Below are 26,058 nucleotides of genomic sequence, written 5' to 3' on the forward strand. Positions count from 1 at the left end.
GGTGTTCCTGTCCCAAATCACAAGCAAAGCCATGCAGAGCCTGGGAGGTCCTTTTCCTGTCTCCCTCTTGTTTCTTTCCTCTCCATTCTTTGAGCAAAGCTGTGTTGGAATAACACTTCCGTGGAACAAGGAGAACTGCAAGGTAACCAGGATAAAAAGGTTTGGCATCTGGCCATGTTCTGAGCTGACAAACTCTCACCCTGTGTCCCACTACAGTTATAACAATACTGAAAAGCTACACTCAGAACGCACCCCTGCCATAAGCCCCAGGCCTGAGTGACCACAGAAGACAGGGCTGCCCAACAGGCAGAGGAGCACAGAATATCACTGCAGGCACCCACAAACACTCACAGGAGCTCTGAGAATAAAAGATCCTCCTCTCCTACATCATGGAGGCACAAAACCTTCCCAGCTGTGTTCCCTGCTCCCAGGCAGACACGTGCTCTCAGCTTGCTGTGGATATGTGCCAACAACCCCCAAAAGATTTGCAGTCATTTTTGCGAGGTAAAAACCAAGTCATTCATCATCCATCATAGTAGGAAACTGCATGAGGAACCTGATTTCACTTTCTTTGTATTAGTTTGCCCCCAGAGTTCCAGGTGATGGGAGTTTTGAGCTTTTGAGTCTTCTATGATGGTAGTGTAAACCTTTGTCTATAAAAGAGCTCATGGCATTTTGCTCATTCCTCTCCCAAACTGCCCTTTCTAAATTAAGCTTTCAGCTCCTCCAGAATCCAAGCTTTTTCTCTCCCTCTGTGTGCCCAAGCAGTGGTTTCTTGGAGAGATTCAAATAAAGAATGGAGTAAATTAATTTAATCTTAAAAAAATCCAAAACCACAGTAACTTTGAATCACAGGGAAAAGCATATTTGGTGGGTTTGAAACAGGAAAGAATCCTAAGTTTATATTAGATTAAGATAGTTAGCACATTGTGAATAAATAAGTGAGCTGCATCACTTGGAAGAACATCCATTAGACCAAAAAGCACAAAATGCAAGGAGACAAGCACCTACATACACAGACATCCATAATAAAACTATCCAGAGGACAATTTTAACAGTATTTGGGTATTATAAAGGAGCTAATCTTCATAAAATTAGCAACCTGAGGAATAGCAGCACCTTGGCTTGTGGTTAACACACCGCAGCTGCTGATAGGAGCCAGAAGCTGGAGCGGGACAGGCAGCTTTGCAGGAAAATATTCTTCCATCAGCCTTTTGCCTCTGCTTGCAAATGGTGTAGAGGGCTAACACCCAGCCAGCCTCTGCAGGGAGCCCCCAGCGATTTCACTGAGCCTGCAAATTCCTGTGGGACTGCAAAAACAGGAACTTTATGAATCCAACTGCACTGGAACAGAAATGTACCCAGCAGACATCTCACACACACCGAGGCACAGAAAGGAAGAATCCACACAGATTTGGGTGTTTTGCAGGGAGTGCATCCCCAAACCCACCTGGCAAAATCCATGTTTGCATGTGTGACATGGAAAGGGAGAAACAACACTACCTTTTTTCCAGAGGATGGGACAGAGGCAAGATCATGTTCTAGAAATATTTGGATCTCAGAATGAATCCTCTTAGTGAACCAGTAAAGTGAAACAGGCCTGGACACATTATTATGGGGGTGTAGAATTGAGAAAAACAAAATTATTAAAGCAAAATGAGGTGTTTTGCCTGGACAGGTCCTTGAGCTTCTTGGCTCTTTGTTTCCAACGGCTTCAGCACCAGCACAGGAGGTGTCAGCAGACAGGAGCTCTGCAGCTGGGGGTGAATCCTCAGCCCTGAACCACTGGTGCTGCCTTGCAGCATCCCCAAAACTTGACACGAGTCCCTCCAGAGAATGGAACCAAGCCCCTGTGTCGGATCCACGGGACCCACTCCTTGGTTCACTCCTTAAATCAAACGTGTAGGGAGAATGAGGCTTTGGGTGCTGCTGGTGTCACCTCACCAGGGAGCACCCTCTGCTCAGGGAACTTTGAGGCAGCACTTTAAGGATTTCAGATCTGCAGGGACTCCAGATTTCCAGATTTGGGGTATCCAAGATTTCCTATTTTATGATGTAGCCATAGGTTAAGATGACTGATACAAAACAGGCTTCCCCAAGACAGAGTTCTGAGTTCTTGACATGTGAAATTTCTAAGAAGCCTCACTCAGGTACTGTGAATGCCATGGGCAGACACAAGACTTTAATGTTTTTTTACTGTCCTTGCAGTGTGCAGTCAGCTTGTGGTCTTAAAAACACAACTCCAAGAGGCCTTTTGGATTTTTGGCTGGAGTAGCAGTGGCTTATCACAATGTACCAACACACCACCCAGTCTTTTCCACAACTCCACCTCTGTTCATGGGAACATTTCCTAAAGTATTGACCACAAAAAAACGGCTTTTGTGCAAGTCTCACTGCTCAGAGGCAGTGCACAGGCCCTGTCTCGGCTAAGTTCAGGCAGCTCCATCAGAAACACCTCCAGCTCCATCCATCCCACCTTCACACAGTGCCCACAAGCAGCCAAGATAAGACCACTTCTTCTCTTTTTCTCCAGGCACAAGCAGCAGAGCTGCTGTTCCCAGCTTATATGTGGATGACTACAGAGAGGTGAACAACACCTGCCATGCCAATATGGAATGCACAGGGAGCAAGGATTTGCCAGGAAAGATGAGCTCATTGTAAAAATAATTGAAAGAGCTTTTAAAGGAATCAATACAAAGCCCGGGCTGGATTCAGATGTGCAAATGCCAGCAGCAAGGCACCTCCCCACCACCCAAGGGCTTTGCTGTATGCTGCTTTTTAACAATTTGTCCTTGATTTTATCCCTTTTTTGTCTCTTTGTGCCACCCACCAGACCTTGCACTGAGTATCCTGGAGTGTGTCATACTCCACAAGCAACCAAGGAAAAGAGCTTCAGGCACAGAGCAGCAGGGATGATGCAGAGAAGCTACAGGCAGTGGAAACAGGGACAGGGAATCACAGAGGTATTTATTTTGGCCAAGGAAGAAGTGACCTCCGGAGCAAACCCCAGCTCCCACAGATATTCCTCCCTGCCAGCTCAGCTGATGCAGTCCAGAGCCAGGAGCTGCATTCCTGAACCTTGCATGCACAAGTTCTGGCTTGCTGGAGGCTCTGGACTCCGTGGATTATTTTCTCCATCATACCCCATTCCCAGGTTCTGTTGCACCAGATCACCACAGGTGGAGGAACTGCCTTTTTTTCAGTGATTGCCAGTAAAACCCCTCTGCCTCTTCAGGGCAACCCATCCCAACACTCACTGCTTGGAGGGACAGTCAGGGACTTGCTCTGGCACATCTTGCACATGGCCATCTCATCATACTAGCAGAGTCCCCTCCAAAGGCATTGACACTGGCCCACAGCATCCTTCTGGAGCACAGGGCTCATCGATGACACAAGCTCGTGACAGACCCCTCTCATGGTGAGCCATTATGTCATATCACCAGCCCATCCCCCTGACACCATCCAGCTCCTCAGCCCACCCCAATACCACCCAAATTCAGGCTGCACAGGAACACCTTTGCTTGGTGCTGATACACATCCCACTGGCATGAGGAGGGACAAGGTCTCCTCAAAGAACAGCAGTGGGAATTCATCCCTTGTCATGATTTCTAAGTTTTCTTCTGCCCATTCCCTGGTTCCAGGCCTTGGACACACCAGTTATTGCTGTTTCCTGAAACAAGACATTCCCTGACCTCCTTTTCCCTCATCACTAATTCACACCGAGCAGGTTTCAGCTCAGCTCATGCATGAACTCCACGCTGGCACCACTTAATGGCTAAAGAACGAATTCTGACAAAGCTCATTAAAAAAGAAAGCCACTGATGTCAGCAACATGCCTTAAATCTGACCCTCAGCTCCAGGCAGGTCTGCCAAGAAATCAAGTCACCCTGCTGGAAATAAAAAGGGAGAGCAGAAAACTATCAGCACGGTTTGGAAGGAACCTCTTTTGTTGTTACAGATGTGAAGAAGATCAAGACACAGGTGAGTGGCACCAACCAATTGGACTGTTCAAACAATTAAAACCCACCTTACAGATTTACAGATGGGCTCTCAGGACAATTCCAGACACACTGATGGGCCAGCTTTAGGGAATTTATGCACAGCTCACCTCAAAACACAGGAAGCCAAAATCCCAGGAATGCTCCTGGTGCTGTTTTGGTTGTAACAGACACAGACATGTCAGCACAGGAAGACTAAGCTGGCAGAAGGGCTGGGACTGAGGTATGAAAACAAAATTCTCTGGCGGGGTTAATTTTTGTTTTTTCCTTAGGAAAACAAGATTCTCACATTAAAAGGAGGATCAGTCACAGAAGGGGGATGAAAAGGCACTGTTGAAAACTTAATTACATCCCCAGATACATGTCCAGCCCTAGAAAGTTCTGAATTACACATTTCTAACAATGTTTTTAAATAACTACAGGGTATTAATTACACTAAAATCTACCAACCCTTTTCCCTCTTTGTCTGGAAACCATTGGAAGTGTTTTTCATTAGGCAACACTTTTAAGCAGAGCCAGCTGTGCAGCACTTCTGCAGGTACGGAGGAACTGTCTGTGTCATGCGATGCCCACTACACACCCCAATGCTGCCTGCACTCCGCTGCAGGGAGGACGCAGCAGGGAGGCACACATGCAGTACTGCCTGAGGGAACAAACACAGGGAAAGGCTGCAACCATCCCAGTGCTTCCCTGGTACAATCCCCTCTCCCTTATCTGAATGGCCGCATCACCGCGAGGTCAGCAAGAGCCACTGTGACGGCATGGCCACAAAGCCACTGAGCTGGTGAACTCACTCCTGGCACTTACACACAGGCAGGGCCAGGACTGCGGCCAAGGAAGAGCATGGAGCAAATGTTGGAGGGACAGCCTGTCCTGCAGGAACCCCACTTGCCTCCATGGCCCCAAACATCTGGTCAGCGTCTCTGCTGTCAGCCCTGCGCTCAAGCAGGCTGCGACCAAGAGGTCTTGCCTTGGCCTCGCCTCTCTCCCATCTAGGAGCTTCCATCCTGGTGGCAGGCAGCTCTGAGAGGCTAGAGCCACCTGCCCAGCCCCAGCCCATGAGTGTCACTAGCTCCAGGCACAGACGGGCTCTGAGTCTTCATTCCCCTAGCTGGGGGAAAATTGATCACTTCTTTCCATAGTTTGTCCTCATGGGAAGTATTTTTAAGAGCTACACGGTCCACATTTAATCACGATAGTTAAGGAGATGCTCAATTAGTGCTTGCAAGCTTCTAAAGGAGAGAGGTTTCAGACTGCATGTGTTTTGCATCTAGAATTTGGGATAGTCAACCCCAGAACCCAGTGTGACAGAGTAAAGCTATTTGGAGGTGTCTGTCCTTCATCAGACTGGCTGTGGCAAAAAGAAACTCTCCAAAAATATGGTGCAACAGCATTTCTCACTGGGCAGGGTGATAAAACCCAGGGACAGCTGGAAGGCCCTGAGGCACAGAGGGAATGGAGCGGTGCAGGACCTCGCAGGGCAGGGAAAGAGAGAGCCAGGAGCATTGTGGGCAGTGCAGCCAGGTGACAGTGACAAGGGAGAGGACAGGCAGCACCTGAGTCCCAATAAGGTGTTTTCTGCTCTGTGAAATACCTGCCTGCCCGGGGACATGGGAGCTCAGGGGCAGCTCCAGCCATGCCCAGAATATCCCACAGCAGCTCTGTGCAGGGAACAGCCTCACATGGCCAAGAATGGCAAATAAAGAACATGCTGGCCTCTGCTGGCATCGGCACCACACAGTGACCCCGCAGCCTGGCTGTCAGGCCAGCCTCATGTGGCAGCTCTGCCACCCCAAAACTGCGGCACAAGGGCATGTCTTGATGCTAAACCCCAGGCAGAGCAGGAACGATGGGCCCATTGCTCCCAGCAGGGCTCTCGGTGTTCTCTCCTCCGCACTCAGGGGACACTAAGGCACAGAGCAAGTGACATGATGGGTGCTCCCTGGGTTTGGCACTGAGACAGGGACTATTTCTTAATGGCAATGCCCCACTTTGGCCTCCATCCTCATAGCTTGTCAGGATAACTCTCAGTGCACCCAGCACCTTCCCCGGGTGGGCTCATGGGCACAGACCCCTACACCAGCAGTGGCAAAGCATTGGAGAGCTGTAAGCAGCACCAGACACCTTGTGCTTCACACACACTCTCCTCCTCAGCACAGATGGGGACACAGAGTGACACGCAATAAAAATTAAAAACCCTTCCCAGGGAGATGCAAAAATAATACTATGTACATTCCAGCTTCCCAAACAACAATCGCCTGAGAAGCCGGCACTGTGGGAAAGTCTCAGTTCGCTGTTCCTGGGCATTATAAATAGAATCAGGGCTTCAAGCAGGGCTGGAAATGCAAAGGAAGGGGGAAAAGGCCATTTAATGGGCTCTGTTTGAACTTGGGCCCTGGCTGATGTCCAGCTTTCTGCAGAACATCTGGTCCTTTCCGGCCGAGCAAGGGGCAGCGCCACTGCACTGGGAACCAGCAAGCCCCAGGCCAGGGATGCTTGTCAGAACCCAGAGCCCCTGAGCCTACTGGGCCATCACACCTCAGGCTGCTGCTTGTGTCACTCAGGAGCTGCTTCTGCTATGCTCAGGTGTGAGATCAGATGGATTAGTGTGAGATTCTGCAGGACTCCAACCCTGGGGGCTGGGCTGGCATCCACAGGGACTCCAGAGCTTCTCTTCCAGAGGGCTGCTCAGTCCCTGACCCCATGTGAAGGCTCAGCACTCAGCAAGCTCTCTTGCAGGACTGAAGCCCACAAGTTCTTCCATCTGCCTGGTTCTCCAGGAGCCTCATCTTTGGCTCCATGACTTCTTTTTTCTCACGGATACATTGCTCACCAAAAGCCCCTGCAGAATCCTGTCATGGGCAGCTCCACATTCTGTTATCCATGTGTTTATTCTTTACACTGGCCCCTACTTACCTGGATTATGGCTGGCTCCTACTTACTGTCGTATCCCAGGCCACATTTTATGCATCAGCAACATACTTTAAGCAGGATATAGAATCATCATGTCAGGAGATGGTTTGGGTTGGAAGGGACCTTAAATCCCATCCAGTTGCAACCCCTCTACCATGGGCTGGGACACCTTCCACTATCCCAGGTTGCTCCAAGCCCTGTCCAACCTGGCCTTGGACACTTCAAGGGATGGGGTAGCCACAGCTTCTCTGGGCAACCTGGGTGCCAGGGCCTCCCCACCCTCACAGGGAGGAATCTCTTCCCAATCTCTTACCTCTGCACCAGCGGCTTCTTCTGCGTGGCTCTGCTCTCCATTCCTCGGCTCTGTTCCCAGCCTCTCCCCCACCACCCCTGCCCCTGCTCCTGCCTGGGCCTTGTCTCTTCCACAGCCCAGGCCGCCGGGCTGGGGCTACCTGAGACCTCCTCCACAGGGGTTTCGGGCGAGAACCGGGAGCCCGAGAAGGACTGGAAACCTGAGGGGAGGACCGGGAGCCCGTGGGGAGAACCGGGACCGAGGCGATAAACGGGAGCCCGAGGAGAGCCGGGAGCCTGACGGGAGAAACAGGGGCCTGAGGCGAAAACGGGGACCCTGGGGAGAACCAGACCACGAGGAGATCTGTGAGCCTGAGGGGAGAACCGGGACCCTGTGGATAACCAGGAGCCTGTGGATAAGCGGGGGTCCCGGGCGCGCTCCCCTCAGGCGCGCTCCCTCAGCGCCTTCAGGGACGCAGCAGGCGCGCGCGCCCGCGCGGCTCGGTGACGTCACGGGCGCGGGGCGGTACGAGGCGGGGGCGCGGCCGGGCGCGCGCCTTTGTTTGGGGCGGCAGGTTCCCAGGCTGCCCGCGCGCCGCGGGGCGGGGCCGGGGGCGGGGCCGGGGGCGCGCGGCGCGGGGGGCGTGTCCGCGCGCGGGCCCGCGGGGTCAGTCGGAGCGCGGCGCCGAGCGGAGCGGAGCGGAGCGGAGGAGGAGGGGACAGCCGGGGCACAGCCGGGCACCAGCGCCAGCGCCAGCAGCGCCGACAGCGACCGCAGCCGCACCGGAGCGAGCGCACGATGATAAACACCCAGGACAGGTGTGCTGCGCGCTCCCCGCCCTCCCTCGCTCCTCAGCGCGGATGCGGCGGCGGCGGGCGGGCCTGGGGCGCGGGCGGGCGCTGAGGCGGCGGGAGGCCGCGGGACGTGGGGAGGCCGCTCCACCTTTTCCCGTTTAAAATCCCCATCGAGGCGTTGCTTCCCCCTGGAGGAACCCCCCGGGCGTGGGTCAGGGCTCGCCAGGGCCTGAGCACCTCTCGCTGAGCAGCCCTGGCCGCGGCGGGCTCCGAGCGCTCCCTCCCCGCGCCCCCCGCACCTCTCTCTGCCTAGAGGGAGGTGGCTTTTCCAGGCAGGTTGGGTGTCAGCAGGCACGAACTTGCAGGATCTGTGTGTTTTTCTCAGCTGACCGATTTATCTTGTATGTCTGTTCCTTGTTTGGAGTCCCCAGAGTGTCATTTCCTGCGCCTCTGTCGCCGATAAGAGCCCAGAGGATGCGTATGAAGCAGCCTCGGTCCTTGCCCGTTGCCTGTGTGGGAGTTAATTGAGCTGTGCTGTGTTCATCAGATGGTTATTTACAATTTACTCCTCAAATCGGGCTCCTGGATATGTGTCTAATAATAATAATAATAATAATAATTGTTATTATTGTTGTTATTATTGTTATTATTATTATTATTCAAGTGTAGCTGGATCTCCAGAGCCTGTTTTGGGAAGGGGCAGAAAGGAAATCAAACAAAACACTCATTTCTCCAAAGTCAGTAGAGCTCTGTGGATCCTGTGGATCCATCTGGCCTAAGTGTTCAAAACAAATAAAACCCCCAAAACACAAGGAAATGTGTCAGTTTCAGCCCCTGATGTGCTGGTGGTGGTCTCAGCCTGGCTCTGTGTGCCGGGGCTGCCTAGGAGCAGCGATGATGGGGTTCTGAAGTTGCTGAGCTGCCCTTTGCACTTCCCAGGGACAGGGCACGGGGTTGGGATCGCTGGGAGCTTAGTGAGTTAAAATTACACCCGCGGGATGAGAGCTTAACATCGACTTCCAGCTCCCCTTCTGGGCAGGGCACAGAGGAGCAGCTTGTACTGAGGAGTTTCTCCACGGAAAGGCCTTGGTGGTCTAAATGCATCTTAATTTCAACCAAGCTGCAGGAAAGCAGCTTCTCCAAGGAGGACAGACGTCAGAAGGGAGCACAAACCTAACTTTTAAGCTACAAACAGACCTCAGGGAGAGTTGCTGTTTGCGCAAGGATGGATGAAGGGATCAGATGTTGTCGGGTGTTTGCATGAATTTCTTCCCAGGGAGCTGAAGCACAGCTGGAGACAGCAAAAGTCATTTTAATCTGTGCCCCACACACACTCTCTTCCCTGAGGGTGCTGCTCTCAGAGCCCTAATCCTTGTGGGGGATAGTGGTGGTGCGCAGGGACCCTGATTTTGGGGGGAGGATAGTGGAGGTGTGCAGATTTGGGCCAGGGATGTGCAGGCAGCAGCTGAAGGGGGCTGGTGTTTTGACTTCTGCATGTGCCAGAGGAAGTGAAACCGGGAAGTGTCTTTGGCTGCCTCTCTGTTTTATTTTTTTTTTTTTCCCACAACTCCACTTCATTATCCAGTTTCTCTATGCCTTGGCCGCAAGTTGGAAAGAGCTATCAATAGTACATTGTTGGCTGGAGGGTAGAGGGAGGAGGGAAGGGAATAACAAAGCTGCCAACAGCTTTTCGGGGGTGGGGACGGCACAAAGTGCTTTGTCATCCTCTCGACATCCTCTACTACTGAACACACACTGGCCCATTGATAGCCCCAGGCACACCAAGGAGCACAGAACAGCCTGCTTTGCCCCCAGACATCTCCTGGTGTATTTAAACTGCCTTTTCTCCAAGAGGTGCCTGCTCTAGCACTTGGGAATGCTGCCCCAGCGCCCTGTCTAGCAAACCTGGGGGAGGGAATATGTGGAGGAAGAATATTAGTGCTTCCTGTAGAAAGATGGTTTTGGTGGTAGGTGGTAAGCAGAGATCCGTGATGAATTCTGCCTTGTGCATTTGCAAATTATGTTTTTGGCACTCAGAGATGCCAACTTGTAGTAGTTTGTTTGCAACTGGCACAGGCAAGTTACAAGGCCAGGTTGGATGGGGCTTGGAGCAACCTGGTGTAGTGGAAGGTGTCCCTGCCTATGACAGCAGGTGGAACTGGAAGGGTTTTAAGGTCCCTCCCAGCCCAAACCAGTCTGATTCGTGTTTCTAGGCATCTGAGGGGGTTCTGACAGTGCAGCTCTGTACTTGGTGTTTGGATACTTAAGCCTGTCTGCCTCGTGGACAGGGATTAGAGTGGAAAAACACTGCATTGGGAACCGCTTCAAGTGAGAAGTTTCAGGGCAGACAGTGGTTGTCAGAACAGCTGCAGAATTTATCCACTTCAGCCTCGCTCCATGCTCATGGAAGCCCTCCCTGACAGCATTGTTTTGGTGGTGCTTCCATAGCTTTGTGCTGCTGTGTTTCAGAATGGGAGCACTGGAGAAGGACTGTTTTTCCTGCATGGCTTTTGCAGGCTGTGCTACAGGAACATCGCTGGGCCCCAGCACAGAGCTTTTGTGGTGCTGAGAGAGGAAACAAGGCTCCAGAAGTAAAATAATTTGCTTTGATGAGCTTCCTAAAAGCCAGAGCCTGTGTCCAAAGTGATTCTGGAGGACTGTGTCTAGGACTTCCAAATAAACTTGGAAACTGCAAGGGAAATATGTTTTCTTGCTGTTCAAAGTACCTCTGTGGGGTGAACTTGTAATTTTTAGGGTGGGGTGGAGGATGCTTGCATGGTGCTTCATGTGTGTGTGAAAATGTTGCGATGGACATTGTGGAGTGTATTGAAGAACCAACCCTTTCACTTCTCCTGGGTTTGAAAATGTGAAACTTAAACCTTCTCCTCCTGGGCCCTGTTGATCTATTTGTAGATATTTGCCTCTAGAAAATGTGTGCTCATCTGGTCATGTGTTCCCAGCCATCTGCTCCTGGCAGCCTTCCAGGCCTCCCTTATTAGCATGAGGTTGCTCAGCACTCTCTGGGTTCCTGGCTCTAGCCCCATGTCCGTTCCCAACAAAACACTCTGGGTTCTGGTGTCACTGGGTTCTGCTGCCTCTGGGGCAGTGGATGGTTTCAGTGTTGATATCTGAGGAGCAAGGATACAAATGATTTGGGGGTTTGAGAAGCTGGAGCCTCCAAAACGTGATCCCTGCAAGTGTAACACGGTGTTCTCTCTCTTTTTCTTGCAGTAGTATTTTACCTTTGAGTAACTGTCCCCAGCTGCAGTGCTGCAGGCACATCGTTCCAGGGCCTCTGTGGTGCTCCTGATGCCCCTCACCCACTGTCGAAGATCCCCGGTGGGCGAGGGGGTGGCAGGGATCCTTCTCTTTCAGCTCTGATATATAAGGTGAGATGCATTTAACATCTAAACATTGACCTGTACCTGTGCTACAGCTGTGTTCATTTCCTTTCACAGTCTGATGGGAATAAATGCAAAGAACTCTGAGGTAATAAATGAGAGAACGGGTAATTTTTCAGGGACTGAGCTGCAGACAGGTCTCTGCTGCTTAAATATCACCTGTTTATTAAGAAATGAGAGACCATTGTGCAGCAGATCATTCACTAACCTGTCCCCAGGGGCCTGCTGCAGCTATTGTACATGGAGCCTGCATTATCAAAACGTGAAAGGGCTTCTGAAATGCCTGGCAGAGAAAGGAAGTGAGAAGCAGAAAGGTGAAATGCAGCAAGGGAGGGGTTGATAAGCCCCTTCCTGCACCCTGCTCCGGAAGGTGAAGCTTTCAGGGCCTGGGAGCTGCCTGAACCGAGGTGCAGGTGGGAGAGGCAGCTCCCAGACAGGGCTGTTTCTAGAACATGAGCACAGGCAGGGCAAGATCAGCAAGGGTTTGTGTCTGCAGACTTGCAGCTGTCTCATTTTGTGTTCCTGTTTGTTCCATGGGACCTTTCCTTTCGAATGAGGAGACCTGGCTGCTCCTTCCTCTAGAGTCATTTGTGTGACCTGGCTCACATCTGTCTCCTTTCTGGAACAAGGGCTTCTTTTCCCTTTAAATGAGGCAGACTGAATTTATGCTGACCTTGCACATTTGGCTATTGAGCCAGGGGTGTTGTCATAGGTGTTAGACCTGATTTTTAATTAACCCGTGGGTGGCACACAGACGTCACCTGATGAAAAGATACAGACCCTTTCAGGCCACAGCTCCCAGAGTCTCCTCTTGGAGTTCCTGAGAGAATCACAGACCTTGTGGTTGCTTTCAGAGTTTCCTTTGGTGAGTTTTCAGAACTTTCCTCACCTGCTTCCCTTGCAAAATGCCAATCTCTGAGCCTCCAGTGACAAGGTCCCATCAGTTTAATGCTCAAGGTGAATTGTCACAGATGTTTGGGGGGGTACAAACTCCAGAGAAGCAGCACAATGGGCTTCCTGTCACAGAAAGAAGATATAAAAATAGCTTCAAGAAAGCTCAGGACAAGTAATGAATTCCCTCTGGGTGGGAAATGGGACCCTGCAGCCAGAATTCCTGCCAGCCAGCTTTGCCAAGCCTTGTGTGTGCACCAGGCAAGGCACAGAGGTAGAAAATGGGCTCAGCATGGAGGAGGAAGGTGGCAGGAATAATGATTTGGAGACTTTGGAGTGTTTGATTCCAGTACAGCCGCAAACTTGCACCCAGATAGCCGCATCCCAGAAATATGGATGGAATTCCTCCTGGATTTATTGCTTGACAAAACTAGCAGAATCCGTCAGAAAATCAGCCCCTTCTGTAACAAAGAATTATAGAATAGTTTGGGTTGGAAAAACCCTCTAAGGTCATTGAGTCCAACTGTTCATCAGCACTGCCCACGTTCACCACTAGCCCATGTCCCCAAGTGCCAAATCCACAGGGCTTTTAAACCCCTCCAGTGATGGTGATTCCACTTCTCTGGGCAGCTCTGCCAGGGCTGGACAGTCTTTTCAGTGAAAACATTTTCCCTAATATCCAACCTGCTCTGGCCTGGAAATGGTTGAGGTAATTTCCTCTCATCCCATTCCTTGTTCCCTGGGAGCAGAGCTTGACTCCCACCTGGCTGCACCCTCCTGTCAAGGAGTTGTAGAGAGCATGAAGGTCTCCCATGAACCCTCTTTCCTCCTGACTGAGCCCACCCAGCTGCTCCTCATCAAACTTGTGTTCCAGCCCCTTCCCCAACTCTGTTCCCTTCTCTGGGCATGCTCCAGCCCCTCAATGTCTGTCATGGAATGAGGGGCCCAGAAGTGACCCCAAGATTTAAGGTGTGTCAGACCTTGGACTGGTGACACGGTTCTGTCTGCCCCCTCAGTGGCCTGCTCAGTCTGGCAGTACTGTAGTTACAGCAGCTGAGCTTTTCAGCCAGCAGCCACCAGCATGACCTGGAAAGGCATCTGGATCTGAAAGTTTAAGTCCTTTTTTCCAGCTGTATCAGCTGTTCCAGTCCGAGGGATGACCTTTCTGAACACACCTGCCTCTGCCGGTGCATGCAGCATTCGGATACACCACTGCCATAAACTGGGACTTCCTGTAACTGTTGGAATTTTTGTGTTAAGAGCCTTAATTTAAGCTCAGCCCTCCAGCTGGAGCTGGGAATGCCACAGTGACTGGTGTGGGGGCTGCCCAGCTGAGATGTGCCCTGGCTGGCAGATTTGGCTGGCAGACTTGCAGGTGTAGCACATGGCAGCAGCGGGTGCTTCCACAGCTTTCTCCAGCCACTTGGCCAGGGTGGATCATAACATCCTTCCTTCTGACCCTGCCAATGTACCAAGGCTTCCCCCCATCCTTCCTGGGACATCTGAGGAGCAGAGCAGGGCTGGAAAATCTTGTGCTCAGTGAATTGGAGCCAAGTGGAAGTTGGTCTTTGCAGCTTTGCGATGCTGAAATGGAGCTGGAGGGCTGGGGAGCCAGGGTTTGGGCAGCTGGGTAAAATTCAGTCTGGTGGCAGGGGGTTTTGTCCACAGGAACATGGCAGGGGGATTTTGTGTGGGGATTTTTCCAGGGTGAACTAAAACCAAATGCTTATTGTGTAAACAAGATTTTGCTTTGACCAGCTTCCAAAGAATTTTAGGGTGCTGTTGCTGCTTCACAGGAGCAGCCCACAGAACCTTTCTCTTCTCCAGCATCTCTGTTTGGATACCTAGAAATAAAGTGTCAGCTGCCCCAGCCAGGCTGTGTAAACGTAATTCCCACTGAACTGGGGGAACTGGTTCTGCTAATCCCTGTGGTTGTGCTGCCTTTGGCTCCTGGGCTTTCACAGGGGGGTTTCAGTGGAACAATCTCACTGGACATAATTTCTGGTGACAAGGAAGTTCTCAACCGAATGGCTTAGAATGCTTTTCCCTTCCTATGGCAGTGCCAGTCTTCCCACTCAAAGGCACACCTCCCATGTGTCAATCCCAGCCTGCTTTCCTTGCCTTCCTCACCCAGTTTCAGTTTTGTGAGCATGGGAAAAGCATGATCTGTGAGCTTTCTGGAGAGAAGGATGTTTTCTGGAATAGAAGCACTTTCTGCACTGAAACAACAACTGTAAAGGGTTCTGTGAAGTCACTACTGAAGGATATGCATATAAGCCTCTTGGATTTGTTTTTTGTAAGAACTTCTGCATTCAGCCCTGCCTCTCTCTGCTGGCTCCATCGCAGCCACAGCTTGACCTCACTGGAACAGCTCTCAGTGCATTTCTTGGTGTGCTCAGCCACTCATACTTCCTTTAAACTCAATGAATAAACTTGTTTCCTACAGGATATTTATTCTGGTGAAGTGTAAACTTGTTTTTCAGCTCAGCTTTGTGAGCTTTCAATGAAAGGCAACTTCCTCTGCTCGGCTTTCAGAAGCCAAGCAGCTTCCAATTTGCACACGGTATTACTTTGTCACCAGTGTGAATGTCCTCGGAGGCTTCTCTGTCATACAGCAGTCAACCAAGGGGCATCTATTTTAAGACAAGAGATAATAGGAATTAAAGCACTGGGACAGTGGCTTGAGGTGCCTGTAAGGCTTGTAAGGAGCTGCTGAATTAATCACTCTGTTAAAATAAAATATCTGGAGGCTGGAGAGCACTCTCCCAATGACCCAGATGAGTGAACCACTGCCCACCCACCTGCTGAGGAGGGAGGGACACATGGCTCTCCAGGTGCTCTCATGACTTGGGTATCTGCTTTACTTCTGCCCTTCAAAGCTGCGCAGGTGCCTGTGAATGTGAGGGACAGGGACACACGAGCTGTCACCAAGTACAGGGGACAGTTCAGCTTCCTTGCAGTAACAGCGTTAACTCCGGGCTCTGCTTCTTTCGCTGGGGCTCTTTGCACTGAAACGTGGAAATCATTACTGGGCAAGCCAAGTGTCTGAAGGAATGGGGCTTTAACCACTGAATTGTTTTCTAGGAACTGCTGAGCTGATCCCAAGTAATCTGCATCCTTCCATGGGGAAGGACATGTGCATTTGTGGTCTCTGGAAAAGACCTCCTCACAAGCTTCAGATCTGCTCTGGAATTTCCCTGCACTCTGTGTTTTCCTCCCTTACACCAGGAGGCAAACCATAAAATCTGGGAAAGCAATTTGTGGTCACTCCTGGAACAGAAAGGCTGTGTTGGGGATGGGGGAGGCACCAAACCTGGCTGGGCTGTGGTAGCAGAAGCTCTGCGTTGGGTGTTGGGTCCAGTTGTGTTCTTGGAAGGGCAGTTCATGAAGCACCACCAGATGTGGCTGGAGCCTGCAGTGAAGGAGTGGAGTCTTCTACTCAGAAATTTAATATTATGTCAGTATGTAAAACTACATTCTCTTAACAGAAAAACATGGCTAGAAATTACTCTGAGGGCTGAGAACTGTGTGATGTGTCCCTGAGCCAGCAAAAGAGAAGGGAAAAGCATAATCCTCTTCTCAGTAAAACCCTAAGATCATTTCTTTGCATTTGCTTTCTCCAGTTGTCCCCTGGCTGTTCAGGACTTTTATGTTTTTCATTTTCCCAGGATGAGAAGATCACTGTTAGCCAAGATGTCCCAGTGCATGAAGGGAAGCCTCACATTGTCCACTTCCAGTACAAGGTCACAGAGGTGAAGACCTCCTCCTGGGATGCAGTGCTCTCAAACCAGAGCCTCTTTGTGGAAATCCCTGATGGATTATTAGCTGATGGAAGCAAAGAAGGGTAAGTTCTGATCCTGAAGGTGTAGCCATGGCTCCTGGAGGGCAGGACTTCGGTTACATAAGTGATTGTGGACGGACACCCCATCCCTGGAAGTGTTCCAGGCCACGTTGAATGGGGCTTGGAGCAACATGGTCTAGTGGAAAGTGTCCCTGCCCATGGCAGGAGTTGGAACGAGATGAGCTTTAAGGTCCCTTCCAAACCATCCTGGGATTCCATGCTGTGTGTGGGGAAAATGGGCTGTGCAATAGCAGCTCTGTTTGTGGTTTGTGCACATTCTGCTCCCTTGTCTGCGGAGTCCCCCTTAGGAATATTTTTCCCCCAGTGATATTCCAGATGAGTTACCATTTTTTGAGTCCCAACACTAATGAAAAACAGGCAACAAATGAGCAGAGTGAATCTTTGTATACTTTGGTATAGAAAGCCAACAAGATTTTCTCTGGTATTTTATTACTTTTTAATTCTATTTTTCCGCTGGTCACTTGGCAAGCTTATCTTGGCAGATTTTCCTCTCTTTCAGGGAACTAAAAACCTCTCCATCCTATTGATGCTCTCCTCATCAGTAGGTGGATCTGCTCTTGGAGCACTGCCGCACTGGTGCCGGACTCTGCCAGGAGCTCTGATTTTTCTCTTGGCAGAATCCGGTCATGTTTTGTCCAGACATCTCTGCTATGGGAAGTCTGTGTAAATGCAGCTTCCAGAGCAGCTCCTTCCTGCCAAGTGCTGTGCCAGAGGTCTCCGCTGCAGTGTAGATGTGGCTTTGCTGGATTCCTCTGCAGAGCAATCAGCTCCTCCTAAATCTCCAAGTAGGCTTCATCCCTCAGTGACACAAGCTAATTAAGTAAAAACCCATCGCTGGGCACCTTCAGGAAGTGGCAGTGTTGTTGCTGTCTCACACTTGTCTCATTTGACTCTGAGTCCAGATAAATGTTTGTGTAGTTTCTCCAGTTGGCCCGTAAATCTCTGGGCTCTCCCTGGAATGGGCCCTTCTGGGAGGGGATTTATTTGCCAGTGTCATTGTGACTTAAAGCGCAGTTTTGTCAGGTTATTTTTAGCTGGGTGAAACAGCCGAGGAGAGGCCAGAAGCCATAATTGAAGTAGTTCATTAACATATTAACAGAACCCTTGCAAATTTAATCTCCTGCGCTGCGCTGACAGCTGGTTACTGAGATGTGGAGTGAAGGCCTGTTTGTCACTGCTCTGGCAGCACCAGTGGTTGCAAGTGACAGCAGTTGATCAGTGTGCCACCCTGGAGGCTCGCAGAGGGGTTACTGCAGCACCGCTTCCATCAGGAGGTGGCAGAAATAATCCAGCTGGAAAGGCAGGAAGCAAGGATTCAGGGGGCAGCAGCTGTGCCATCCAGCTCAGGAAATGGCTTTGCCTGCACACATGTTCTCTGGGGATGGTTTGTTCTCCTTTTCTGCCTGCCATGAGCTCGGTTCTGGGCGGTTTTCCTTCCCCAAAAGCACAGAACTCCCAGAGCCCCCACGTGCATTGCCAGGGAATGCAGCCTGGCCTGGGAGCAGCTGCAATATTCTGCTTCCTGACTATGAAGGCTTCAGTCCCAAAGCACCACGGGTGGGGAGGGTGTTTGTGGCTGTGAGGACAGGAACTTATCCTGACTCGGAGCAAGGACAGCTCTTGAATCTGCGGGGCAGGAAGCCCATTGTTTCAGCACCCATTGTTCGCTGGAAGGGGACTGTAAACAATCTTTGTGTCCGAAATCATCCAAACAGTTGATAATTTGATAATGCTCAGAGGCTTCCTCAGGACAGGACTTCCCAGAGCTGATGTCCTTTTGTCTTCCCCCTCCTTGGCAGGTTGTCAGCACTGCTGGAGTTTGCTGAAGAAAAAATGAAAGTCAACTATGTCTTCATCTGCTTCAGAAAAAGCAGAGAAGATCGAGGTGAGGGCTGGCCCGCGCTCGGGTTCATTCCTGACATCCCACACGGTGCTGCTGAAGCTGTAAAGAAACTTGGTCATCCCAGGGCAAGACCCGCAGGACCCTCCCTGTGCCGGCATTGTTATGTGCATAATTCTTATGGGAATAGTTCTGTGTGGAGGAAATAAGCCCTTTTTGGAGGGTAAGGGTAAGGGAGTGTTTTCTCCAGCAGATCTGCTGGACAGGGCTCGGAGCAACCTAGTCCAGTGGAAGTTGTCCTGGCCCATGGCAGTGGGGTGGAACTCAGTGAGCTTTAAGATCCCTTCCAGCCCAAACCAGTCTGGGATTCCATTCATCTGCTTTGCTGCCCTGCCATTACTCTGGTGCAAAAAGCTGCTTCTGATGATTTGGGGTGATTTTCTCATCCAGTGCCAGTTAATATTCCCCTTTTGGTGAGCAGTGAAGTCTCTGGCACCAGGCTGCTGTGACATGGAAGTTGAAACCAGGGAGGAGTTATTAGATGGAAAATGAGCACTTAGAGCCTGTTGCCCTGAAATTCATCAGCTTTTTAAAGATCTTCTGGCACTTCTGTCCTTTCCAGGCTTACAGGTAATCCTGGCCCTGGCTCAAGATGCTTATGGCTTTGGGGGCTGCATTAGGGTCTAAAGATAGCCATGCTGGGTGAGGGATTACAGCCCAGGGGGCTGGGGGATGTACCAGGCTGGGAACGTGTCACTCTAAATCCCACCAGAGTCAGGCTGTATCCTAGCAAGTAATTCCAACCCAATTCTAATTTTACTCTGCAGCTTCATGAGCTGTCCCAGCTTCTTCGAAACGAAGGGCCTTAGTAAAGCTGAGCTGAGCCCAGGAAGATGTCATCATCCCTCATTACCATGCCAGGAATAATTTCCAAATCAAGTCCTGGCTGTTATGTCACCACTAGCACCAGTTGCATAGGTGGCCCCCGCGGAGGCTGGGGACAGGGGACAGCCAGTGCCAGCGGTTGTTTGTAGGAGTTCTGAAGTGGTCCAGATCCTGGGTCCGTGTCTATCCAGCTGAAATTCAGTGCTGCCAGAAAATATCTTCAGGAGCTCCTCTGCGTTATCACTCAGTGTCCTGGAGCTGATTGCCCAAGGGTGCCGTAGGGGTGGGATGCTGCACCAGGGTGACTGTCACAGGTCACAGGGCAGCCATTGCTTCAGTGACACAGGCATGGTGCCACAGAACCGTATCTGTCTGGGCTGGCCCCACTCTGAATTCCCACGTGTAACCATAAGTGGCTTTCCTGGGGTCCCACCCCGACCTGTGCAGAGCTGTCTGGAGTTTCCAGTGAGCTGCAGCACCTCCTTGTGGAGACAGCAAATGTCTTCCTTGTCCCTAAGCAGATTCCTCTTTGCTGCTGTCTGTCCTCTGTTGGTGCTCAAGGAGTGCTGGGGCAGGACAAATCCTATGGGATGGCCACCTCCATCCTGGGAAAGCAGGGATGTGCAGCTGGTGCAGGCAGACAACCAACGATTTCACAGGGGATAGAAGAAACACTGCAGGAGAAACATGGACAAAGCTGCTCAGCTGCACAGCTAAAATCCCTTCACACTTAGGAGCAGCTGCAGTGAGCACAGGAGACAAAAACCCCTGCTGGAGAGGGCTGTGCTTCTCTGCATAGGAAGCTCTCGATGCACTCACAGAGGGTGTCCCATGCACTTTGATACTGATGGCTCAAGGGAGAGGTAAAGAGGTATTCCTGGTGGTAACAGATCTCCTTCTCTTTGGTAGCTCCACTCCTGAAGACATTCAGCTTCTTGGGCTTTGAGATCGTGCGGCCTGGCCATCCCGCTGTCCCGTTGCGGCCGGATGTGATGTTCATGGTGTATCCCCTGGATCAGAGCTCTTCCTCCGATGAAGAATAGCTGCAGAGCGGAACTCCACTGGGACCCTAACATGCTGTGGAGAGGAGAGAGGACCACCTCCTTTCCTGAGGAGAGGGAAGCAGAGCTTCTGTTGGACTGCAAGCGCATTTCTCATTGTTAGATTGGGCTGTGTATCCCCAGAGTTGACTCTCATTGAAACATGTTGCCTAGAGAACTATCTATCACACATGTAATCATCACTAGGAAAAGGAAGATGTTTATGAACTGGCATAGGAGCTCTTCCCATGCAGCTGCATGGTGTGGGAGCCCTGGGGTCGGTACCACCTTTGGGACTCCTCTGAACCCCACTGGTGCCTCCTGCCCACCCAGCGTGGGCTCACCTGGGACACGACCTGTTCATTTCCCACTCAAGACCTTAAAAACAGCCTGGCTTGTTGTGGGGCACATGCAGGAGACACTCAAGTTTATCCTTTAACACTACATTAAACCCCCCATACATCTCCGCTCCAATGCTGGTTTAACTGGTCTAACCTTTTTTTTTTTTTCCCTTTTTTTTTTGAAACTTCTTGCTCTTCCAGCTTTTGTTTTATGCAGTCTTAACCCTGTTCCACGTTCCCACTACACTATCACAGCATTCAATAAAAGGGGCATTCAGATGAACTTCACACACCTGGGGCTGCTTATTTGGGAGGACCAGTTTCCTGACCTGCACTGTGATGGTTGGCATGGTCCAAAGAGCCAAGAAAAGCTCCTGCCTTGACCCTCTGCCCCAGGATAGGTCTGGAGCAACCCGAAGCCCTCACCTCTGCTCCTACTCATCCTCCCACAGGGGTGAGCTCAAGGCTTGAGATACCACCAATGGCTGTATCCAAACCAAAGGGTTGTGTGGGGCCTGGGCTATTCTCCCCATCCAGGGGCTTTTCCAGGAAAGGGTCATGGTGCCATGGATCCATGGTGCCAGCAGTAGGTAGGTCATGCCTTGGCCCAGCCCTGTCCAATGGTGGAGGAGGTGCCCTGTCCCTGTCCCGTGGCACTGTCCCTGTATCCTGGCTGGCTCTGTCTGGCAGCCCCAGGGAAGGGGGCTGTGCCCCAGGGCCATGCCCTCAAGCTCTTCCTGGCCTGGCTCCTTGTTGTGGGATTGTTCCTATTGTGCCCTTGCCCTTAATGGATGATTCTGAAGCTGGACCTGAGTCATTCCATATCCACCATGGCGAGTGTTTGGCTAGGGAGAGGTGGGGCTGGGATATGAGTGTGTGTGAATAAATCATCGTAAATTTGGGTCTCTCTTGCCCTCTTTCACCTCCATGGAACCAAGAGGAAAAGGAGCTCTGCTCCCTCCAGCAGGACATTAGACCCTCTACCAGTTTAAAATCAAATGGGCTGTCCTCTGAAAGAGGAGCCCTTGGGAATGGGTGTTCCCTGGCTGAAACTGCTGAGTGCTGCTGCTGGCTTGAGAAGGGTGCAGTTTTATCCCTTCTTGTAGCTGGAGCTGCCCCGGCTCCAGCCCAGGACTGGCGGTTGCCTCTTGGGTGTTCCTGCATGTGCCAGTGGCTGGCTGCCACCCCATGGTGCCCCAGGCTGGCACATCCCAGCTGATGGGATGGGAACCACTTTGCTTCTTACTGGTAAAATTGACTGGTAAAATGTAGGATTCTGGTCACAGGAGCTGGAGTGAGGCTGATCTGAGCTCTTCATTGTGCTGGAGATAAGAAGCTGTGCCACTGCATGTGCTTCTCTGGCAATTTAAAATCCTCTCCTGCCCTGCCTCAAGTAAAGGAGGGCAAATGTGGATTTCTCAGATTGCCAAATGCTTTCCCAAACACCCTCTGGAAAATCTGGAAGGTGCCTCTGGTGTCCCTGGGTGCTGCTTCCCACATGGATCATCATCTCCATGGCAAAGCTGGAGGAGCCAAACCCTGCCTTGCGCCTGCCCCGTGCCTCCAGTACCTCCTGTACCCTGAGGCCATGGTGTAGGGCAGGGCCTTGGTGCCCAGCGCTTCAGCCCTGGGGGGTTCTGCCTCCAATCACCAGGTCTGAGCCCAGCTGCAGCACCCACCAGAGCCATGAGTGCTGGGGCAGAGGTGGATCCAGGGGTCAATGAACACCAAGAGCCTTCTCAGATGCCCGAGATGGGGAAACCCCGACTCCCACCCTCAAAAATAACTGGCCACACTCTTTAGGGATAAAGGACCAGACTTGGGGGAACAGCAAGAAAAAGCCACCCTCACAGGTTTGTGATTGTCTCTTAAAAAGATTTATTCTCCCTCCTTGCCTAAATGTACAAAGGCAAGAAGAGTACAGTTTGTATATATATATATTTATATATATATATATAAAAAAACAAGGAACTTGGTAATAATGTACACTTTACAGAAGGGCAGAGTCAGGAAGACTGAAATGAAACCCAACACAGCAACGCCAATGGAAACGAGCTATAAACACCAACGGTCTGACACCGGGGCTGGGGGTGACCCTGTGGGCAGCAGCTGGCCCAGAGAACCCGGAAAATGTCAAACCTCAAACCTATTCTGCATAAACTGTTGTTTCATTTAACACCTAAAGGGAGACTCAACTGGGACCCAACTGGGAAGGTGGGGAGCAGCCCCCCAACCCCCTCCGACTGCCAGCAAAGCCTGTGGCACCCCCAACACCCCCAGGCACTTCCTATGCGCCGCTGGAGCCACTGTGGGCCCCGGCCGTGCTGGGATCCTGGCTGTGCCGGGCCGGCCGAGGCTGGAGGTAGGAGCAGCCAGCAGGACACTCCTCCACGGGTGGGATGTGGGGCTCTCCAAAGCACCCCGACCCCGCCAGTCCCCAGTCCCGTGGCTGCATGTGGCTCTGTAACGGGTGTGGGGTGTGTCCATCAACCCACCTCATCCCTGCAGAGTGTGCTGGGCCATGCGGCCCCATCTCCTTCCAAACACAACAAAGAGTGGAAGAAAAATGAGTCAGACAACAAGAGCAGGCTGGGGCCACTGTGCCGCCGGCACCTGAACTGGGCCGAGAGCAGCCAGCACCTCCTTTCCAACTGGGTACAGTGGGATGGGGAAGAAACGGGGAAAGAAAACAAAACCCAAAACAACAGCTTTCAAACAATTGCTTTTTACAGTATGTACAGAGCCCAGCAGGCAGAGCATCCCCGTACAGCGGCCCTCGGGGCCGGGTGCAACACGGACACACACAACTGAGACCGATGGCCCCCATGTCCCCCGGCCGGGCAGCGGGAGAGGCGGGGGCAGAGCAAGGGCGGCCTGGCCGCTGCGGGGCCGAGGTAGAGTGTCGGCCTGGGGTGAGCCGCTCTGGGGCTGGGGGCAGAGGACCAGAAAGCCCCTGTCCTCAGAGCTGGGGAGCAGGCAGGAGTGGGAACCATCTTCCTCCAGGACCTGGTGCCCCCAGCCCTGGCGCGAGGCTGGAGCAGGGACCGGCACGGCCCCACATGCCTCTGGCAGAACCTAAGTGTGCTTGTTTCTTGCTGCGCCCTGCCTGCGGCCTGGGGAAGCTGCTCTAAAAGCAAAAGGTGGATGAAAAGGGGAGCCACAGCCCCCCACAGCAGGATGTGCTGCCCCAGGGTTTGGGGAGCACTTGCCATGATAGTGGGGCAGAGGAAAGGCTGGGATTTGCAGAGTTGCAGCTCCGAAACCAAAGCAAAATCTTCAGGCAGGAGCTTCAGGCAGGTCTGGACCATGCACAGCCTGGGGGGCCCTGGCAGCCTGTGGGGTGACCGACACAGCCCCCAGCTCTGTCCCCTGCTGCCCCCAGCCCCATGGAGCCTCAGCCCCCAAGGGCAGAGGCTGCTTTGCCAAGAGCTTCCCCAGCCCCACTCTGGCCACATGCTGGCGGCTCCTGCCCACAGGCACTGAGTTATGGGTGCTGTGGGGTGCAGGACCAGATGAGGGACTGGGAGAGCTTCACAGCTGCCTCCAGCCAGGCTGCCACCCACCTACCTGGCTGACACTAGCCCCCTGACACCCGCCAAGGCTCTGTGAGCCAGTCCTTCCTTCCTTTCCTGAGACTGTGGCCACATGGCAGGCTCGACCCCATGTTCCAAGTCCCCGCCTGCCCCCAGTCCTATCGTGAAGCAGCAGCTCACAGAGACACGGCAGGGTCCCAAATTCATCAAGAAACCTCAGTGCTTCTGTTTCCTCTTCATATGCACCAGGCAGGTGAGTCGCCTCCACCCCAAGTGCTGGTGCTCAGTAGAATAAATATATCCGCAGGTACCAGCTCACCCGCTCCACAAAGAGGGGTGGGGTGGGGAGTCAGTGTGTGTCCGACGAGGGGAGAAGACAGAGTCTGCCTCAGATCACGGCAGGAACGTCAAGCAGTACAATTAACACCATTCAACTGATGTCTAAAAGGAGTCTCCAGCGCTTCTCCATGTGAGCCAGTCACACGTCTTGTACAGCCCAGGCATCCCGGTGTGTCACATCCTGCCACGACCCAAGGGCAAGTCAGCTCCCGCGAGCCCCAATGGCCATGGGCAAACCCTAAACCCTCGAGGGCATCCCGTGAGCGCACAGCCCGGCCACCTCCGGCCCAGCCCGGCCGCGCACGTGGAGGTGCGGCAGGAGCAGAGCCTTACCGTTCTCACCTCCGGGGAGGCGGGTATAGGGAGGGAGCGGAGCCTTGCTGGCTGGCAACGATGGCTGTGGAGGAGAGACCTGGCGGGGAAAAGACGTGTCAGGAGCTGGTAGACAGGGCCCTCGGGGACAGTGTGAGGGTCCCGTGGCCCAAGGGCAGGCGCAGCTCCCCCCCCAGCCCAGCCCCACTCTCACCTGTTGCATAGGGCAGGTTGTACTGTGCTGGCAGCAGTGAGTACCCGAGGTGGTGGTGGTGGTGATGCGTGGAGAGCAGGCGCTGGGAGGGCGACGTGCGGGGCCGGTCGCTGCTCCTCTCCCCCGCACCCGCTCCCCCGACGCTGCTGCAGCTCCCACCGCCCCCCACCACCCCACAGCCACTGCGGTCCCGCTCCTGAGACGTCTTCTCGCTTATCTGGAGAGGAGAAAGCAGACACACGCTGAGGGACATGACCAGCGACCCCGGGGCACCTATCGGGATGTTCCCTCTGCCTTTGCCCAAAAGGTTCCCATGGGATGGGATGGCCAAAAGCCATGTAGAGGACACAGGGCCTGTTTGAGGACCACTCTTTCCTCACTGTGTCCAAACTCTGTCTCCCAGCTCAGCCCAGGAGGAGCCACTGGATGGAGACAGCCCCCACATCCCACCTGCCAGCTCCAGGGCTGAGGACAGGTGTCACCTGGTTGCTGCAGGGCCTGGACATGCCCCAGCACTGGGGCACGGGTTTGGCTGGTCCATCCCAAAGGATTTGTAATGTTGGAATCCATGGCTGCAGGTCCCCCACAGCAGCAGAAACAGCAAAACCACATGACAAACAGTGCTGCTCCCACCTTATTATAGGATCTAGGGACTATCCCACAGAGCTGGGCGAAGCCAGCGCTCTGCTGATGCTCACCGTGGGTGATTTGCTCTTGTAGTGGCTGGCATGCTGCTGCAGGATGTCGAGGGCCTTGGACTCCGAGCTGGATTTACAGCTCACGCTGGGGCTGGCTCGGGACTTGTCACTGTCATCACTGCCGGATGCCTTGCTCCCGTACGGAGAGAAGGAATAGCTGGAGGGTAGGTATGATCCTGGGGGAAGAAGAGCAGTCAGGGCACCCGGAGTATTTGGACAGCACAGTGAGAGCGTGTGGCTCTGCATGTGTGTGAGAGGATGTCCCGCAGCCACCCCCCACCCTGAGAGCAGGGACAGCTGGGAATGGACACCCCTTGAAGCTCCCAGCTCCCTACCTGGGTAATTCTGCATCATGACGGTGGGCATGGCACGGTAGCTGGGGTGGTTGGGGTCATACGACTGGCTGTAGGAGTAGCCGTGCATGTACGGGATGTAGGACTGATGCTGCGTGAGGGGTGAGGACACGGGGACGTGGACACTGGGCCTGGGGTCCTTCCCCACCATGCGAGCCTCCTCGGTGGGGGTCAGCTTGCACTCGGAGCTGGTGCTCTCCTTCCCGTCCTCCTTGGACGAGGCTTCTTTGCTTCGATTTCTTTCTTCCTTCAACTTTCGGTCCCTCTCCTCTTTCCACCGCTCATCCTCTGTCTTGATGTCTGAGTACTTTGCTGGGTACACATAGGTCCACATCCGGGGCTCAGCTTCCTG

General features: G+C 52.7%; 2 protein-coding genes across 2 annotated transcripts in view; one reads left to right on the forward strand and one right to left on the reverse strand.

The window, feature by feature from the left end:
• The first annotated feature begins 7,884 nt into the window (after nucleotides 1–7,884).
• OAZ2 (ornithine decarboxylase antizyme 2) lies at nucleotides 7,885–20,540 on the forward strand. Its single transcript, XM_068204256.1, is given in 6 exon segments — nucleotides 7,885–8,021; nucleotides 11,229–11,304; nucleotides 11,306–11,386; nucleotides 15,958–16,133; nucleotides 17,951–18,036; nucleotides 19,786–20,540. Coding segments are annotated over 6 exon segments (573 nt in total). The 5' UTR covers nucleotides 7,885–8,001; the 3' UTR covers nucleotides 19,920–20,540.
• Nucleotides 20,541–22,111: 1,571 nt separating this feature from the next.
• ZNF609 (zinc finger protein 609) overlaps nucleotides 22,112–26,058 on the reverse strand; it is a 47,933-nt gene continuing 43,986 nt past the window's right edge. Inside the window, exons 5-9 of the mRNA XM_068204252.1 lie at nucleotides 25,689–26,055; nucleotides 25,354–25,529; nucleotides 24,656–24,872; nucleotides 24,463–24,541; nucleotides 22,112–24,310 (exon numbers count right to left, since the gene is read on the reverse strand). Coding sequence (XP_068060353.1) covers nucleotides 24,468–24,541; nucleotides 24,656–24,872; nucleotides 25,354–25,529; nucleotides 25,689–26,055 — 834 coding nt within the window. The 3' untranslated portion in view covers nucleotides 22,112–24,310; nucleotides 24,463–24,467. The remainder of the gene's footprint in view (nucleotides 24,311–24,462; nucleotides 24,542–24,655; nucleotides 24,873–25,353; nucleotides 25,530–25,688; nucleotides 26,056–26,058) is intronic.

Source organism: Anomalospiza imberbis, chromosome 13 (genome assembly GCF_031753505.1).
Source record: "Anomalospiza imberbis isolate Cuckoo-Finch-1a 21T00152 chromosome 13, ASM3175350v1, whole genome shotgun sequence".
NCBI lineage: Eukaryota > Metazoa > Chordata > Aves > Passeriformes > Viduidae > Anomalospiza > Anomalospiza imberbis.